The sequence below is a fragment of the Sinocyclocheilus grahami genome, unplaced genomic scaffold (genome assembly GCF_001515645.1).
Source record: "Sinocyclocheilus grahami isolate Dianchi unplaced genomic scaffold, SAMN03320097.WGS_v1.1 scaffold267.1, whole genome shotgun sequence".
In the NCBI taxonomy this organism is placed as follows: Eukaryota; Metazoa; Chordata; class Actinopteri; order Cypriniformes; family Cyprinidae; genus Sinocyclocheilus; species Sinocyclocheilus grahami.
In genome coordinates, this window is record NW_015505446.1 from 395,132 (window position 1) to 415,147 (window position 20,016).

The window sequence follows — 20,016 nt, forward strand, 5'->3', positions numbered from 1 at the left end:
TATATATATATATATATATATATATATATATATATATATATATATATATATATATATATATATATATATATATAATTTAAAAAACTGGAAATACAATCATTATATATATATATATATATATACACACACACACACACTCGCAACATATGATTGCATATTACGATTGTATTCTCACTATCCAGTATATATTTTTAATTTTTTTCATTTTTAAATGACATTTCATATTTGAAATTTCATTTAAAAAATGAAAAAAATTAATAAAATGCTGGATATCATTTCATAATAATACAAATAACTACACATAGATACATTGGTTAGGAAATGCTGCGTAAACAGGAAATAACCACAATTTATCATTTTGCTTGCATGCTTTTCTAACCACAAATGGCATCTTTCTTTTCATAAGATGCATTGGCTCGTTAACACAACCTAATAAGGAAGTTGATCTGAGCCGTATGGCTGCTGTCGGAGTGATGTATGCATGCATTTGGGTTTGTTGTTGTGGTGTTATTGATCATCAGTGACACAATGGATGACACAGTATGCAGCTGTGGGTCATTAGCCCAGTAATGCCACTATAGCTGTATTGATACAGCACTATTTGTGGCACATCAGGACTATAGTACAGGGTTTTTTAGAGATTTGCAAGCAAAGCACAAAAGTGCTTCTTTTTCATTTATTTTTTTTATACTTTTTGGAATAAAATCCACCTATAACCACCAAATATTTTCATAGTTTCTAATTGTGGTTTTGAATATATTCAGCTTCCATTACGATTCAAAGGGCAATTTGTCATTATCGGCTGGCCAGTTCTGTCTGCTGCAAAATTTTCCAACAGTGTTTTCAGCACAAATACATTAGCTTCATCCACAAAGCCACACCTTTGTGTAAGCTGCAATGGCAGAATGACAAATGGAGCTATAGCTAGAGCGGACTGCGCTGCCCTGAATGTGTCTGCGCTTACCTATGGAGGAGATACGGATATATCCGCTGATTTAATGTGGAGAATTAGACTCCACTTCCCTGTTCTGTAATTACAGCAGATGTGAGAACCAGAATAATGTTCTCTGGTTTCTTTTTAAAGCTTTGCAAACTCCAGGTGTTTATTGAAGAGGAACTCTGAAGGTTTTTGTAAAGAAACCTCAGATCTCAGGGTACTAGATTTACACAAGCCTGATGAAATTTGTCATGTTGAAGACAAACGATGTGTTTTACGTAATTGGTTATGACAAATGTCCTCTCATGTCATTATTTATATTGTCTCAAAACAAATGTGTTTTGTGAAAAGTGCTATACAAACACATGTGACTTGACTCCTTAGGTGCATTTAAACACCAAAAGTGTGGTGGAATTTTATTATATTCATTTAAATTTTTGTTCCCAGCTTCGTTCCTTTTGTTCCATATATATATATTTAGTGCTGTCAAACGATTAATCTCATCCAAAATAAAAGTTTGTGTACATAATATATGTGTGTGTATTGTGTATATTTATTATGTATATATAAATGCACACACATACTGCATATATTTTGAAAATATTTACATGTATATATTTATATTCATATAAATATATTTAATATATAAACAAATATAAAAACAAGTGGTTGGAGGAGAACTCTGAACCCCAATACAGTATTTTTTCTGTCGCATAGCCTCCTGCCTTACATAAGTATCTAAACGTAAAAAAAAAAATACTAGCTGGATAAAACATCTGATATTATCTTCTAATATTCGTATCTAATTGGGCTCAACTGATGATTTTGTTTTAATAGAAAAATTCTCAGAAGCCACTGGCCTTTGGCTCTGAGGACCCAATATCATGTTTGATGACTATTTAGACTCTGAGGTTTTTTTCTTCTCCTTCTTCATTTATAAAGTATTACTGGTGCCCAGATGGAAATGTGTGTGGAAATGTATATATTTTTTAAGTATGTATATACGCCGTTCTGTGAAAAAACATTATTATATAAAAAAATATATATATAAATTATAACCAAAAACCTAAATATTAACTCATTTAGTAACTTAAATTATTTTTGTCATAATGCATCTGAATGTTATTTTGTAAGTAACATTTTTCTCAGTTGCGATTCTGATTATATTTTTATTACTATAATCCAGTTATAATCCAATGTTTTTTGTATTTTCCTCACTGATTAAATTGTAATGCTTGCGAAAGAAATATTATTGTTAGTGTATTCTGCTATTTTCCCGCCATGTTTAAATTGAAACAGAAGAAACCAGTGAAAGCAGGTGGACAGAAGTTGATGTGAATGTGCGTGTGAGGAAGCAAGAGATGTACATTAATAGAGAGAGAGAGAGAGGGGAGCTAGAGGGGGTTGCACTGCTCGCTTCTATTGGCTAACCATTACGACATTCTCCCGAAGGCTCCCAAACCTCCTCCTCCTCTCTCTCTGCCGCTCCACACCCCTCCATCTCGCGCTCTGTTTCTCCACATGTCCCCCGTCTGTTCTCTTAGCGAGCATCCAGCAGCAATTAGCATTTAGCATGAGTTGCATTGGAGCCTCGGCCATGTCCACTGTCCATTCGTCTACGGTCTCCTGTTCCCTCTCAATGCCCCTCCTATCTTCCTCTCCTCCTCCCTTTCCGCCACTCCGCCACCTTTTCTAGCATCGACAGCATCTCTGTGAGCATCTCTCCCTCCCCGTCTTCCTCTTACGTGCTCATCGACTTTCCCTGCTGTTGGAAAGCAAAGCACAGAAGCCACTGGAGCTGGAGTAACGAAGGCCGGAGGACAAAAAGACAACAGCCTCCACCCAGTCTCGCATCTCACCTCCTTCATCCCACACTTGGACGTTCTGGCACCTTTTGGATACTTCTGGACCTCGACAGGATGGCGGAGCCGGCAGACTCTCGACTGAACAAGAGCAAGGACTTAGCTTGACTCCGACTCTACAGACTCCTTGACGGAGAGCAGAATCTACCTGACGACAACTCAACTTCGTTTTGTTTCCACCTTGATCCGAGACCTTTTGAAGACGAGCAAAACACAGAAGACGTGCTGCCCGTTGTCTGTCTCGACAGCACCACGCGACTCTCCTCCTGCCTGTTGCCAGGCAACAAATTGCAAATTTGGGATTTTGGGAGGAGCCGGCCAATGATAAACCAGGATGGAAGCGTATTTACTTGTTGAAGTATGTCAAAGCACTTTCGGTTTGCTTTGGTTCTGGCATCTTTTAAACTAGGCGTGGTCGCCTATATTTTGTTTACATTGCAGACCCAAAAATGGATCAATGCAGATGTGAATCTGCTCTCCGGTTTTTGATGCTACATACTCAGGCTTGTCGAATCATGATCGAATGACACCGTCACATTTGCCGAGGCTGCTTTAGTGCTACCGAATCAACCACCTGGACTAACTTTTCCAAGATTGGACAACGTCTTGGGACATCAACGTGGCTGACTCCAAGTCAGCCCCAGAGCCTCCATGGGAGGACGATGCTGGGGATTCTGAAGGAACCCAAGAGGCTCTTTCACCTTTGACCCCAGAGAGAGACTTGCCTTCACCACCTCTGTGGGCTCAGATACCACCTGCCATGCGGAGGCTGGAGGAAGGGGGTGCTGGAGAGGACAAGGGTGGGCTGGTCAATGACTGTACCGATAGAGTCATGGGGCTGCTGGGCATGGGTCATCGCCTGTTTGTGCCCCGACTGCTGGCGGTGAGGGGCAGCTGCTGCAAAAATAGGCCTTCTTCATGTCTGTTTATGTTTTGTGTGTTTATATGTGGCTCTTGTGTGGCCTTTGTATGTGTTTATGTAGGAAACGTGTAGCTGGCTTTTATTTGTCATTCTGTTGAAGGCAATTTTGTTTCACAATGTCTTTTTAATATAAAGAGAAATTTTTATTTATTTATTTTATTAATAATGCTTTGATTTATTAAGTTGTATATAAACTTTTTTTTTTTTATTTAAATGTTCTAATTTATTTTAGTTCTTTAATACTTTAAGTTCACTTGCAGTATACAAATTATTATTTTTTATTATTAATTTAGTTTATTTGTTTGTTTGTATATTTATTATATTTTATTGATAATGCTTTTGATGCCTTACGTTCACTTGCAGCATATAGCATAGGTTCTGTTTATTTTTAAATGGTTTTATTTGTTTGTTTAATAATGCTTTGATGCCCTAATTCACCTGCAGCATACAAGCTATTTTTTGTTTTATTTATTTATTCATTCATTCTATCATGCAATGCTTTACTATCTTAAGTTTACTTGCAGCATATTAACTATTCTTTTTATTTTTAATGTACTTTTGTTTGTTTATTTTTTTTATTTTTATTTAATGCCTTAAGTGCACTTGCAGCATACAAACTAGTTTTATTATATAAATGTTATTATATATTTAATTAATTAAAAATGCTTTGATGCCTTAGGTTTACATGTAGTATACATGTTAATTTTTAAACATTTATACATTTTTTTATTATTTATTTATTGTCTTAAGTTCAATTGCAGCAAACAATCTATTATTTTTTATGTATATTTATTTTCTTTTTTTTTGTTGTTAGCAAAGTGCAGATTAACATTTGGTTTAATATTGGTTATTTTGGCCATAAAATTAAAGTAATTATTAGCTTTTCGCTATCGGCCAGACTTTCAGTATTGGTAGAAATTATGTTTTACTGTGAAAATCTTACTCTTGTTGTCATTCGATAGATGGATTTAAATATCTGATTTATGCTCAAACAATATAGCATCTGTAAAATGTTATGTGGCTTTGTCAGGTTCACACAAGGCCACTGCAAACATAAATGAGGAAAATAATCACCTAGCAAAGTTCCTCTTCAGGTAGTTTATCAGGTTAATTTTACTGAAACGACACTAAACCAGTTCTGTTTTTCTGTCTGCATGCAGACCTCCAAGGAAGACTTGCTTCAAGCTGATTTTGAAGGTGCGCTGAAATTTTTCCGGGTCCAGCTCCCAAAACGCTACAGGGCGGCAGAGAATGCTCGGCGCCTGATGGAGCAAGCTTGCAATATCAAGGTAAGAAACAACTCCAAACATCTTTCAAAGCACTATTAAACACTGGGCATTTATTAATATATTTAATATATTTCATTTAGTTTTGCCCTTATTTTTCTATCAATTTAGTGCCAGTTACATGAATTCTGTTGATTTGAAAACCCCAACCATAAATATTATATTTAATTTGAATATTTTAATAATTTATCTACTTTTTTGTTTGTGCATTGAAAATGAATGAGTTTTTAAATTGCTTTGCTTAAGGTGATGAGGTGTGCTTTTAGTTGTCTGATCAGTTGGATTTATACATGGCGGATTATGAAATGGGTGGAAACCTATGGACTTATGTTGAAGGAGTTAATGATGTAATCCCAGGTCACTTTTGCATTGTTTGAGAAATGTGAGGCACTACACCACAAAGCTAGCATGCCGTTATTCAGAGAATGCAGAGACCTTGTCTGCATTTCAAGGCTCCATTGAGACAAGGTGGCGTTAAGACTCAAGGATAAATACCCACAATTCTCTGCCTCAAACCCATTCCACATGACTTCTATAGGCTCTGACCTATTTTCCGCTGAGGTTATTGCTTCTTCCATACATTCATGCTTTAAAGAGTTTATTTTTGTTGGGGGGCAGGGGTTTTATTTATTTATTTGTGTGATGTTGAGTGTGCATGTTCAGGAAGGAAGGAAGGAGAAAAGATCAAGATAATACTGTGTCCATCTCCTCCCTCCTACTTCTCTTTCTCCTTCTTTTTGTAAAAGCGGTCTTGCTGTCACTAACAGCAGGATTTCCTGTGCCCCAGTCGCTCACTGCTTTGCTTCAGTAATACAGTAATTGTATAATGCACTGTTTAACTAGGGATGACTGTTTGTACGCTAAAATGAATTCCGACATTGAGAATGTTTTGTCCAAACAGTGTTGCTAAAGGGATAGTTTCTTGGATATGGCTAGTATCCATGTATGTACTTCTACATAGAAGTAGAAAAGAAAAATTAGAGAGGGTGAATCACTCTGTGGGGAAACTAGCACCTGAGTGAGGTGATGTAACAGGTGCATTCATCAACAAATCAGCAAAAAGAGAGCAGCTTAATTTTACGCTAGCATCATGTGTCTGTAGGATCATTATCCTTTGTTTTTCCTTTGTATGGCACTTTCAACTCCACACCCACCTCCATGCACCCTTGATCCACGTCTCTTCCACCCCCTAACGGGAAGGATGGGTTTATACCTGCAGCATTTATGCCACAGACTTCATTTTGACTACTTGCGATTTGCTCAGGTCTGTTGTTATTGTTCCTTTGGAGAGAAGACCATAAGCACAAGCCGTCTGATCCTTCTGATTTTGCAACTGGATTTTCTCGACATCTTGCCAAGTGGTGTTTTGCCCATGTAAATGAGTTCTGCACCGTCATTGCTGCCAGCATCTGTGTTGACCACGCCTCATTGGCGCCCGTGTGCGTATGTGTACTTAGCCACACTTTCCTCTTTATCTTATGCAAACAAAAGTGAAAGACAGGCAGGAGAGCAGATCAATGAGATGTTTCATCCAAAATCAGCGCTGGAATGGGCGAATAAAGACATTTAGACTGCCATTCAACCTCAAAACTGTTATTTTTATCCTCACTGTCTCCGATCTTGTTAGTTCCTAGAAGATTCTGCCACTGGGATGTCGAGTGGATGTGTTTTATGAGACGACTGTGAGGCAGGAGACTGTGTAGCAAGGACAGGAAGCCTTGTTGCCGTATCTACATATCAGACCTGGACACCAGACGCAACACACACACACACACACACACACACACACACACACACACAGACCATGAAACTGTGCACAGATTGCTTCTGCCACCCGTGATCCCGTCCGTTTCCAATCACATGTGCAAGAAGAGGAAATGCAAAGCGGTCGTTTCTCTTTGAAATGGTGTGAATTTAAAGAGGATCAAGTCACCGGGTAATAAGCTTACAGGGTGATGGAATTCACAGGCACCTGCTTGCGTCGAAAGCACAAGCTGTACGAACTTCCCCCTCGGCGGATTACGAGCTGAATTCCAGATTTCACATCCCCTTGATATTGAAAGAGGACTTAATCGAAAGGAGACATGCTTTGAGAGTGGAAACAGCTTAGAGGAATCAGCCTTGGAGAACTCCAACCACATGCCATCTCGAGTCCTCAACTTGTAGATGTTTGCATTTGGATACTTATTAAACCAGGAACAAACCCACTTTATTTCTCTTGGGAGGAAAAACGAGGCCTGATGAGAAGTTAAAGAGAGAACCACCAGGGGAGTTAGAAGACCCCATTGTGGTTTGTCTGACAAACCAAAATTTCCCCTGCCTCTTCAACATTTTCCGCTTGTCTGGCTCTTCATATTTCCAGTGGTAACTACCACTATCCTTGCGACTGTGGCGATAAGAGTCATCACTGCACAACTCCGACGATTTTGCAGTTTCGAGTCGGTCAGACAAGCAGAGAGATTCTTCTCTTTGAAGGAATTGAGCAGGATACACAATCCTTGGAAGACAAAACCAGGTGTTTGTGTGAGAGAGAGAGAGGGAGAGAGAGTGTGTTCCTCTATGGTCCACCCCCCCTGTGTTTATTTCCCGCCTCAAGGGGCCAGCTCTCATCCGTAAAGAAACTTGTCAGCTGGTCTCGGCAGACTTCTCAGCTCTCTCCTCCTCATTTCCTCCTCCCTCCCTCCCTCCCTTGTTTCGCGAAGCTCACCTGTCTCGCTCAGTGCTCCTCGCAGAAACTTTGCCAAGATGATGCAGGAAGTGTCGATAACGGTGGCTTACGACGCTCATGTTATCAATCAGATCAACGAGGAAGATTTCTTCGCCAGTCTGGTGGCTGACTCCAAACCCAAACCGGTGGTAAGTCTCATTCAAACGGCTGTTTTTACTTTCAGGAATTGACAAGAACATCATCTAGTCTTGTTGTACAAGCCTTTTTCCTCTGAGCTTGTTCGTTTGATACTGTCTAACGCTTTCCACTCTGTGAGAAATGTCCTGTAATGAAATTACAATTTTCCCCATTATGTCTTTATTCCAAGGAATGGCAACGTAGAGCTGAAAATACTATGTGTGTGTGCTGGTTGGTTGTCAACCTAATGCAATTTTGCATGTTATGACTCTCTTTTCCCCTCAAATAGATGTTTTGAATACTCACATGAGCCTTGTGACCTTAATATTCAAACATTGTCCAGTCTCTGACAATCACACTGGTTTAACAAATCCGATGAATCAAAATTAAGCTTTGCTGTTTTTACTTTGTAACTTGGTGTAAATAAGTTCTGTGGCAATGTTTTAGCTGTAAGAGATGGTAGGAAATCACTCATTCTGGTATCGAGAAGTGTTTCAGTTCGTGTATATTCAGGTTTGTAGGAAACGTGTGTTAATGTCAACGTGAATGGAAAATGAAGATCAGCTACTCATTCGTACCTGTGTAGGTGTTTTGAGTATATACAAAAACGTCATTTACACCAACCACGTTTGTTGAGGTGAAACCTACAGGATGAACTTTCCATATGTATATGACTGTGAGTGTTAAACTGAATGAACGGTTGTGCTGAGAGCTTGCTTTTCATGTCGGTTGTGCTATTTCAACATGTCATTTTGTGGTCTGTGGCTACACAACACATCCGGACTGAATGTTCATTTAACATCTCTTCATCTAATGATGCCTTGCCTCTATCTGCGCCCCTGACTGTCAGATTAATAGACTGATGCTTATTCCTATTTACTTTTCCTTTTTTTTCTGTAAAGAATCTATAGCCCTAACCTTAAGTATTAAACTTTGGCACATTTCATCTGGCGGACGGTGATGTTTGTCTGATGAGCGAAAAAATTGTCTTTAAGAGATATCTAGACATCAGAGTATCAAAGAGTTTTTGTTTTTCTTGTAACCACCCAGAACCCTCTAAAAACCACCTAACAACCACCCAGAACACCATAGCATCTGCCTAGCTACCATACAGATCCCCCTAACAACCACTCAGAAATCAAATAAAAAAAAACAAATATCTCCTTAGAAACCACCCAGAACACCATAGCAACTGCCTAGCAACCAGACAGATATCCCTAGCAACCACCCAAAACTAAAAAAACAGCCAGATCCCTTTAGGAACCACCCCAAACATCATAGCAACTTCCAGAAACCACCCAGATCCCCTGAGCAACCATCTTACAACCACCCAGAACACCACAGCAACTGCCTAGCAACCATACAGATCTCCCTAGCAACCTCCCAAAACACCTTAACAACCACCTAGCAACTGTATTCCCTGTTTTATTTCTCTTTTTCTGTCCCTGTCCTGATGTTATCATTTGTTTCCTTATCCTCCTCGTTCACTGTGTTCTAAAGAGTTTGTATCATGTTCACATTCCTCGAACAGCACAACGAACACTTTGTGCTGCAGTAGAAAGCAAAGGTGGCTGTTTGAAGCCTTTTTTCACAGAAGCTTACCAAAGCACAAGCTTTTGCCTTGTCATCGTTACAACTGCTTTCGCAAAAACAAGCCTCCAGTGCCATTATGGCTTCAGTGATAACACAAGTGGTGGGACAGTTTCTCGCTCCGATGACTCTCATCCTGAGGTCAGAGGTTAAACACACTGGTGAATGGTGCTGTGAATGACACTCAACAATGAGCTGCTCTTCAAAAGAACTGATGCCATTACAGATAAGAAAAAGGCTCCTTTTGTGTTTGTAAGACCTGAATAAAGCTGAAACAGAACTTGGGAGACATGAAATGACTTTCTCAAGTGAGAACACTGTTGATGTGCTTCACTTTTCGCTAGCATGTTGTGTGGAAACAAACAATTACATTTAAATAAAACATAATAAATTAGTTATATTATGATGTTACTGTATAGTATTTGTAAAAAAATATTTTGTAATTTTCTGTTGTACTGTAAATCCTTTTTTATTATGAGATTACATAAAAAAGATACATAAAAAGTAATTTTAAAATATTCCAGTTGATATTTTAAGAAATGCTCTACCCTTTCCATAAACGTAATAATATATTTAATGATTTGTACTTTTAACTTCACTAGTAGTGAACAGCCTTTTTATAAATTACATTATTATTTAGTATATTTCTATGCTATATAATCTTGATTATATTTTTAATACAATTTTATATTCAAAAATGTATTTAAGTATTTCTTTACATATAAGTAATTATTTTGTATATAATATCAATACAAAGCATATTTTGATTGTGTTATTATTTTTTACATATTTTGAAAATTATAACTATAATATCATGTTTTAATGTTCTAACCATTCAGCTGTTCATCAAATATACATTTTAATACATTGAACATATTTTGCCAATTATACATTTTTATCAAGTAATGTCCTAACCATTTGTAAAAATGATCAAATATGTAATGGTTAATTTTCTATATAGTATCAGAATAAAATGTTTAATTAAAAAACAACAACAACATTTTATTTGGCCTTGGCATTTTGAGGAGTGGGGGGTGCTTTTGACTTTAATTTTATTTTATTTTTATTTTTTGAATATACAGTATTTATGAAGCATAATGACTTTACTGAACATTAGTGCTGATTGTCTTATTATATCTGCTGGTATACATTTTTCAGACCTGATCTCTGATTTCCTGTCTTCCTCAGGTGCCAACAAAGAAGCTTAAGAAGTTTGAGAAGGAGTATCAGTCTCTGAGAGAGAGCCAGCTGCAGCAGGAAGACCCTATAGACCGATATCAGGTAAGCAAGAACCTGATTTAGCTCCTCCTCCTCCAGTCCTCATCCTCTCCTCCTACATTCATCTTCATCTCACTCTGTCTCAGTTCAGGACTGTGTAACGGACCGCACTGGAAACCACAGACTCTGTTCGGCTCAGGGAAAGAGCAAAACGCTCGCTCGCATTGTAGATTCTTGTTTTGTACTGCTGTTATTTTATACAAATAATTTATTTTTTGAGATCTATGTGAAGGAAAATTGATATTTTTTTGTTTTTAATTTAAGTGCCATGTTTATTTTTATCATAAAAAACACAGAGCAGCTAACATGCAGCTTTTGTGTTTTTTAGCATATTTGAGTCATGTTTACATTAACTGAAATGTAAGGCATTTTTTTATTTTATTTAAATGGATCGTGTTTATTGAATGTATTATACTTTTTTATATTTTTTGATTTATGTTCATATGAAAAAACATTTAATATGTAATTCTAAGATATATTTTTGACATTCAAATGTCTTGGTGGAATAAATATGCTTTCTCAAGCATCGTGTAATGTTGAAAAGCTAACCATACTATTAAAGGAAGCTCAATTACACAGTGGTTTCCTTGCTGTCACTTCCTGTTTACCCACTCAACCAACTAACCAATGAGATTCCCCCACTCACCCATTTAACCAATGAGCTGTGGCGGGGGGTGGAGCATGGACAGGCGGTGTTGTATTTGTCGGTCGCTGCTGGATGGGGAAGGCCTCTGCGGTTCTTGTTCTAGTGGGTGTAGTGTTGACTGTGGTGTTGGGTCTACGGTGCAGGTAAGCCTTCAGCCCACCAGCGCTCATCGGCTACTAACATCTGCCTGCATGTGTGTTCGACTCTGATCCATTTGAAATGATCGCCTCAAGCCTTTCCATGTTACTTCAACTGCTGTGCACAACCTAACCAGCGGTGTGTGTGTGTTTGTAAATGTAAGTCAGATGACGGCTTTCCTCTTCCTGATAAGGAAATGTGTGTCATGTGAGGTGGTGGAAGACTCCCTGTTACAGTGCCAACTCTAATCAGGCAACGCAGAGTCACACTGCGGTCGTTCAGTGTTCTTTCTCAAGAGTGGATGTGAAATACTGGGCATAGATCAGCATGTGATCTCTAAGTGTCTTTAAATATGGCTCCTAGTCTCCTGTAGTGTCTTTTTTTTTTAGTAAATGCGCAGCTTTTTTGGTGTTTCCTGCTTTTATTTAAGGGTGGAGGGGGCTGTCTGTTAAATTATAAATTATAATTCCAATTAAATAATTTTTTGAATATTTAACAAATAAATATTACTATTATTATATTTCTTTATTTTATATTATTATCTTTTTTATATTATTTATTATCTTTCTATAATTATAAAATATTTTATAATTTAATGTATTTTCATTTACTATATTAATTAATTTTTCACTTACTATTATTAATTCATTTTTTAAATGTTCCATTATTGTCTTATTTTATTACCTAGCTAGCTATACTGTCTTTATTATTAAAAAAATCATTTTTTTCTGTCCTACAATTATCTTAATTTATTATCTCTACATATCTCTCTCTACTATTATAAATTATAATTCCAATTAAATAATTTTTTGAATATTTAACAAATAAATATTACTATTATTATATTTCTTTATTTTATATTATTATCTTTTTTATATTATTTATTATCTTTCTATAATTATAAAATATTTTATAATTTAATGTATTTTCATTTACTATATTAATTAATTTTTCACTTACTATTATTAATTCATTTTTTAAATGTTCCATTATTGTCTTATTTTATTACCTAGCTAGCTATACTGTCTTTATTATTAAAAAATCATTTTTTTCTGTCCTACAATTATCTTAATTTATTATCTCTACATATCTCTCTCTACTATTATTATTATACATAAATATATACGATATTACATTTTTATATAATTTTCTTTGTTTTTATAAATTATATAGTTTTCTTTCTTTGATAATTTTTATGCTCTCAGTGCTGACAAAAAAAATCATACCTGGTTAGGACACAGTGTAAATGACAGAAAATGTAAATTGTCCAAATATATTAAAACATTTCATGGAAGAAATTTTTGACATTATTATATGCCATTTTACTTTGTTGCATTTGTGTATTTGCAAAGTGGTGCAATTTACACAATCATGTACTTGACTAGACCTTTGTTATGCTTACATGTGAGTGATTGGGGAATTTGAGTCTGTAGCTTGTGCAAAGCTAGCCTTGCAGTCTTCTCAGTCTCTGTCTGTAAATCTGCACGAGTTCCCCACCATAAGGTAATAAATGAACTGTCTATATGTCCCTGCAGAGAGAAAACCGGCGGTTGCAGGAGGCCAGCATGCGTCTGGAGCAGGAGAACGATGATCTTGCCCATGAACTGGTGACCAGCAAGATAGCACTGAGGAATGACCTGGACCAGGTATTTCTACACTAGTTAACACACTTAGCTTTTGTTTAAATCCTGTGTTAATAAGTGTTGTGTTTTCAGGCTGAGGACAAAGCTGATGTTTTAAACAAAGAACTGCTCAACACTAAACAACGCCTGGTAGAGACCGAGGAGGAGAAGAGAAGGCAAGAGGAGGAGACGGCACAGGTACGAGGACACAAAATGTTTCTGAAGTATTAAATTTCACTGCTACGGATTGTACGATAAAGTTTTTGCTTTTCAGCTGAAGGAAGTGTTCAGAAGAGAGCTGGAGAAAGCGGAGTTAGAGATCAAGAAGACCACAGCCATCATAGCCGAGTATAAACAAGTATGTCCAAGTGTCCCGTATAAATCTAGAAATCCCATAATCCTCAAAATTCACCACACATATTCACTTCAGGACAAGATTATTATGCTGTAAAAAATGAAAAATAGGGAGTTGTACATAAAGATTATTAGAATATGTTTTACAATAAAATATTATTTTAGTTTTTCTAATTTCACATTTAATTCAATGCATTACCATTTGTAATTATTTGTGAATTTTATTAGGAATTTTTGAGTGAAAATTGTTTCAAAATCTCGTTTTACTTTTGTAATTGTATTTACTTATTTACTTTATTTTTAATTTGTGCCCTAAATCTCATAGTTATGACTTTTTTTTATGCAATTTTGCTTTAATCTCATAATTTTGAGATTTAAAAATCTTGTAATGATAAAATTAAATATTTTTTAAAACGTAAACGTATTTATTTCAACTAGTTTCCAAGGAAACATTTCTCATTTTCATTTAGTTTAACTTGAGGTACTAAAATAACTAAAATTAAAACTGAAAAATGACTAAAGAAAGACTCTATCATATTAATAACTTCACTCTATGTAGGAAAGTGAAATATTCTGCATGGCTCTTATTCACACTAACAAGTCACCATAATGTGAACATGATTTATTTACACTGATGTAAGAAAAAACGTTTTCTTGTCTCCTATTTTGGATTTTTTTTACTGTGATTTAAAGATGCCAAACTAATTATACAAATGAAGAAAGAGATGTCAGTTGAATATAAACTTATAGTGCTGTCCTGTGGGTTTCTACGGATGGTTACAGGTGTTTTTATCGTAATCTACAGGACAGAAGACATGGCTTCTGTGCATCTGGTTTATTTTCGGTTCATCAGTTTCATTGTTCCCCATATTAATAACTTCACTCTACGTAGGAAAGTGAAATATTCTGCATGGCTCTTATTCACACTAACAAGTCACCATAATGTGAACATGCTTTATTTACACCGATGTAAGAAAAAACATTTTCTTGTCTCCTATTTTGGATTTTTTTTTTTTAAACTGTGATTTAAAGATGCCAAACTAATTATACAAATGAAGAAAGAGATGTCAGTTGAATATAAACTTATAGTGCTGTCCTGTGGGTTTCTACGGATGGTTACAGGTGTTTTTACATATCGTAATCTACAGGACAGAAGACATTGCTTCTGTGCGTCTGGTTTATTGTCGGTTCATCCGTTTCATTGTTCCAGCCTGCTGATGTCTGTCTAATTACTATGTGACAGTAAATATCTGGTTCTTGAGCCCATGTGTGACTATGAGTCTGCTTCATTTGATTCACACCTTTCGTTCAATAAACAGTAACTGTAATTCATCTGTTGGTCTGTATATTATCGTTTCTTTGTGGTTTTACTAGTTCCATTATTAACAACTCGTTTTCACTTACCTTTCTGCTTTATTCATACATGCATATAGGGCTGGGCGATAATTCGGTAACGATAATTATCGCGGTATAATTTCCCTCGATAAAACGATATAGCAGTTCGATAAATGTTCGATCGAATATTTATGCGCCAAAAGCGGAACGAAACCGCACGACTCATTTAAATCGCGCCACAGAGACCGTTTATCTATGGAAGGCCGGACCTTTTAGCCTTCCATATTTATCCGCTCAGATCAAAGTTCAAACGGCTGGCGCGAGCTCACTAGAGCAGATGCGTTTACTCGGTCACGCGAGCTTGATGAACACAAATGACTCGGTGATTTAAACTATTTTAAAGCCAAACAGGAGAAACGCTGTGTGCAACGAGACCGTCAGAAGGCTTTTCAATCTACAGATCACCATCATTTACCATGGATTTACTGTAGTAACACTCACTGCACCTTGGTATTGTGGCAGAAATGTGGGATATTCACACTGAATTTTATTAAAGGATTAATGGTATATAGTTGTAGTATCTATTTGTGATTAAGCTACAGCATGTGTGCATTTATACTGAATGTTTTTAGACTACTGTTTTTCATATAATAGGCTACCTAAAAACTACCTAGTTATATTTTTACCATGGTATTGAGGTGCTATATGTGTGGTTTTAACTGTGTTTATCATGATTTAAATGTATGCTACTATGGGAGACCAATGCTTAATTTAAAAATAAATAAAAACTTGGTCAGAATAAATTTAACAATATAAAACTGAGGTTGCTACAATTTTTTACAGATGTTACTGATTTTGATAATGAAAAAAATGTACATCTACACCCTAACTCAAGCTACTATCAACTGTGCATTTCTATGAGACAAAAAGTGATAGTATTATTAATATTATCAGGCAACCCAAACCTGTTACTTTATATGAAACAATATCACTCATTAGAACATGCAGAAACTAAGAAATATTTTTTTCTATTTAGATATTTATTTTAAGGGAAATTAATGGTCTGGTTTCTACAACTTTCACTTTGGAGCAAAAATCTGGCTTTAAACTTGAAAGGGTGAGTCTCGTGAAAACCAAAGTTTGTTAACAGGAGCAAAGGAAGCAAAGTTTCCTTACTTTAGCAAAGGAAAACCAGTCTCCTCTTGACTTATATTGAAATCCTCCGACATTTTTCTTTACAAATCCTCATTTTGTACTTCTAATAAGTGACCGGTGTTTTGTTTTGATCTCTCCGCTGCGCTTCCCTGTTCGTCACTTCTGCAAAGCTGCCCTCATACGTCATCCGCCCGGAACTGCTTCCGTGTACAACAGTTAGTGCAAGCTACATTAAAGTGATTATTACATTTTAAATATGGTTATTTTTCTTACAAAAACGCATCGATTCGCTACAGAAGGCCTTTGTTCACTCCCCGGAGCCGTGTGAGACACTTTTTTTTTTTTTATGGATGGGCGCTTTTTATTTAACTTGTTTTGGACTGAAGCATGCAACACCCGCTGAGTGCCATGAAACAGCTTGAAAGATCAAAGACAATTTTTAATATAACTCCGACTGGATTCGTCTGAAAGAAGAAAGTTATATACACCTAGGATGACTTGAGGGTGAGTAATTTATGGGCTAATTTTCATTTTTGGGTGAAATAACCCTTTAACATTATAAGAATACAGTCATAACATTACGAGAATAGTTAAAACTATTTGTAACATTTGGTGTTTCCACTGCATTGTTTTGATACTGCTTTTCTTTATGACTCCTCAGAATATTCCAATTTTATAATTCTGTGACTATACTCGAAATTAAAATTTTAAAAATATTGATTTTTCAAAATTACTCCTATAATCTTGCGGTGTTACGACTATTATTTTTTATTTATCTTGTAATGTTACAATTTTATTAATGTAAATTGATTTAAATTTCATGTTATGACTGTTCACATACTTTTGCTTTAATCTTATAATTGTAACTTTATTTGTAATTTTAACTTAGATCTCATAATGTTATAATTTTGTTCACATACTTTTGCTTATATCTCATACTTTGGGCTATTCTCATAATTTTGACAAATTTGTTACAAATTGATTCATGTATTTCTGCTTTGATCTTAAACTTTTGACTTTATTTGGATAATTGACTTTAACGTCCTAATGTTATAACTTTATGTAATTTTGACATATGAATGTTATGACTGTTCACATAATTTTGACTTTGTGTAATTTTGACTTAAATCTCAGTGTTACGCCTATTCACATACTTCTGCTTTCATCGTGAAATGTTTACTTAAGTCATTTTGACTCATGTTACAACTTGATTAGCATAATTTTGTCTTAAATCTCAAAATGTTGTTCATGAAATTTTAACATTTTGTCATTTTAACATAATTCTCAGAATGCTGTAACTTTGTTCATGTATTTTTGCTTTAATTCCATAATTTTGACTTTCTTTACGCAATTTTTATTTAAATCTCAATAGGTTATGACTGTTCACGTTATTTTGCTTTATCAAAATTTCTGAATTTATTCACGTAATTTTGACTTAAATCTTGATTTGAAATTTTGACTTTGTCCACATAATTTTGCTTTAATCTAATAATTTTTACTTTATTTGCTTAATTTTAATTTTAATCTCGTAATTTGGATTTTTCCAAAGTATTACATTTTCCAAGTACTACTATTTTAATCTTGTACTGTTAAGACTTTATTCTCAAAACTTTGACTTTATTTTTGTAAATGACCTACTTGTAATATCTTACCAAACAATCTTAGCAAACAAACGAGTTATATATTTTAATAAGCTTTTTACAGCTATGTCACAGTTACTTTAATGTTGTTTGTTCATGTACTGCACCAGGAGCTGGAGCATCAGAGGGGTGTTTTGATGACTGAGGTCCAAGCTGCCAAAAACTCCTGGTTCAGTAAAACACTGGGCTCCCTCAAGAATTCAGCCAGTAACCAGTCACCCTCCTCACCCAAAGAGGGCCAGTAGGACTCGCCAAGGGCTTAACCAACGGGTACAGGAGCGTGACCCTTCCACTTGGCCAAGCAGAGTAGAAAACAAGCTCTAATAAACACTACTAGCAACACAACATGGTAATGCAGTATTCCCTCACATGGACTAATGAACGACTTCCACATGCATTTAACAGTCTGTTATGATTTCCTTAGCTTGTGATGCTGTCTACTGGACAGTAACAGTACTACAGTGATAATTATTACATTTATCAATGTTCATCCAGCTATCCGCTTCTGCAGTGGATTTTTTTGTTAGTAAACAGTCAGTTCTAGCATGTAAGTACATTCTAGTAAGTACATAAACTTTGACCTTTAGCTGCCAATTCAAAGGTTTTTTATTCTCAAAGGGAATACTGCATTCTGCTAACAATAAAAGTAAAAAATTGTTTTGTGTTTCTATATATAAATAATAAATGTAACAGGTTTGTCGTATAAATGTGTATAACTAAATGTCGATTTTTATTTTGATCTTGTACAGTTCTGAAAGAAGTGTTGCATTATTTTTTACGATTTTGAATATGAATGTGCTCTTTATAAATGTCAAATGCCGAAAAGCACAGACAAATTGGCCATGTATCACATGGCATTCCCTCCGTCCGTTTTCGCAGTTTTAAATTGCTGTAGACTGTTTGGGGTTCCGTTTCGCTGTGAGCAGATCACATGATTTATCAGACGACGCAGACCTTGACGTTGTGGCCACACAATATTGACCTCCCAAGTCGCACATACTGCTTGTTTTATGTTATTTAACAGGTATTCATGAGCGCTTGGGTGACAGATGCCATGCGGAAATCAAGAACGTGTCAATATGTCTCTTTTTTGTTCTTTTTTTATTTTTTAGGGAAAGACGTAAACCAGGTCGCACAGATGTATCGTTGAGATCATTGTGACTTTAAAGCCATGTGGAGTCAGTCTGCGTTTCATTTTTTCTTCTGCTATTTGTTAGAATGTCCATATTAATAACTTCCCTTCATGTGTTATTTCACAAAGGGGAGTGAAATAATCTGCATGGCTCTTATTCACACTAACAAGTCGCCATATTGGGAACATGCTTTATTTACACTGATGTAAAAACATGTTTGTTTTTTTTTACTGTGATTTAAAGATGCCAAACTAATTATACAAATGAAGAAAGAGATGTCAGTTGAATATAAACTTATAGTGCTGTCCTGTGGGTTTCTACGGATGGTTACAGGTGTTTTTACATATCGTAATCTACAGGACAGAAGACATTGCTTCTGTGCGTCTGGTTTATTGTCGGTTCATCCGTTTCATTGTTCCAGCCTGCTGATGTCTGTCTAATTACTATGTGACAGTAAATATCTGGTTCTTGAGCCCATGTGTGACTATGAGTCTGCTTCATTTGATTCACACCTTTCGTTCAATAAACAGTAACTGTAATTCATCTGTTGGTCTGTATATTATCGTTTCTTTGTGGTTTTACTAGTTCCATTATTAACAACTCGTTTTCACTTACCTTTCTGCTTTATTCATACATGCATATAGGGCTGGGCGATAATTCGGTAACGATAATTATCGCGGTATAATTTCCCTCGATAAAACGATATAGCAGTTCGATAAATGTTCGATCGAATATTTATGCGCCAAAAGCGGAACGAAACCGCACGACTCATTTAAATCGCGCCACAGAGACCGTTTATCTATGGAAGGCCGGACCTTTTAGCCTTCCATATTTATCCGCTCAGATCAAAGTTCAAACGGCTGGCGCGAGCTCACTAGAGCAGATGCGTTTACTCGGTCACGCGAGCTTGATGAACACAAATGACTCGGTGATTTAAACTATTTTAAAGCCAAACAGGAGAAACGCTGTGTGCAACGAGACCGTCAGAAGGCTTTTCAATCTACAGATCACCATCATTTACCATGGATTTACTGTAGTAACACTCACTGCACCTTGGTATTGTGGCAGAAATGTGGGATATTCACACTGAATTTTATTAAAGGATTAATGGTATATAGTTGTAGTATCTATTTGTGATTAAGCTACAGCATGTGTGCATTTATACTGAATGTTTTTAGACTACTGTTTTTCATATAATAGGCTACCTAAAAACTACCTAGTTATATTTTTACCATGGTATTGAGGTGCTATATGTGTGGTTTTAACTGTGTTT

At 35.9% G+C, this 20,016-nt stretch overlaps 1 protein-coding gene across 1 annotated transcript in view; it reads left to right on the forward strand.

Annotated features, from left to right (window-relative positions):
• rabgap1l (RAB GTPase activating protein 1-like) overlaps window positions 1-18,917 on the forward strand; it is a 92,324-nt gene extending 73,407 nt beyond the window's left edge. Inside the window, exons 17-22 of the mRNA XM_016291063.1 lie at window positions 4,882-5,010; window positions 10,631-10,723; window positions 13,040-13,150; window positions 13,220-13,324; window positions 13,401-13,501; window positions 17,675-18,917. Coding sequence (XP_016146549.1) covers window positions 4,882-5,010; window positions 10,631-10,723; window positions 13,040-13,150; window positions 13,220-13,324; window positions 13,401-13,501; window positions 17,675-17,855 — 720 coding nt within the window. The 3' untranslated portion in view covers window positions 17,856-18,917. The remainder of the gene's footprint in view (window positions 1-4,881; window positions 5,011-10,630; window positions 10,724-13,039; window positions 13,151-13,219; window positions 13,325-13,400; window positions 13,502-17,674) is intronic.
• The last annotated feature ends 1,099 nt before the right edge of the window (window positions 18,918-20,016 follow it).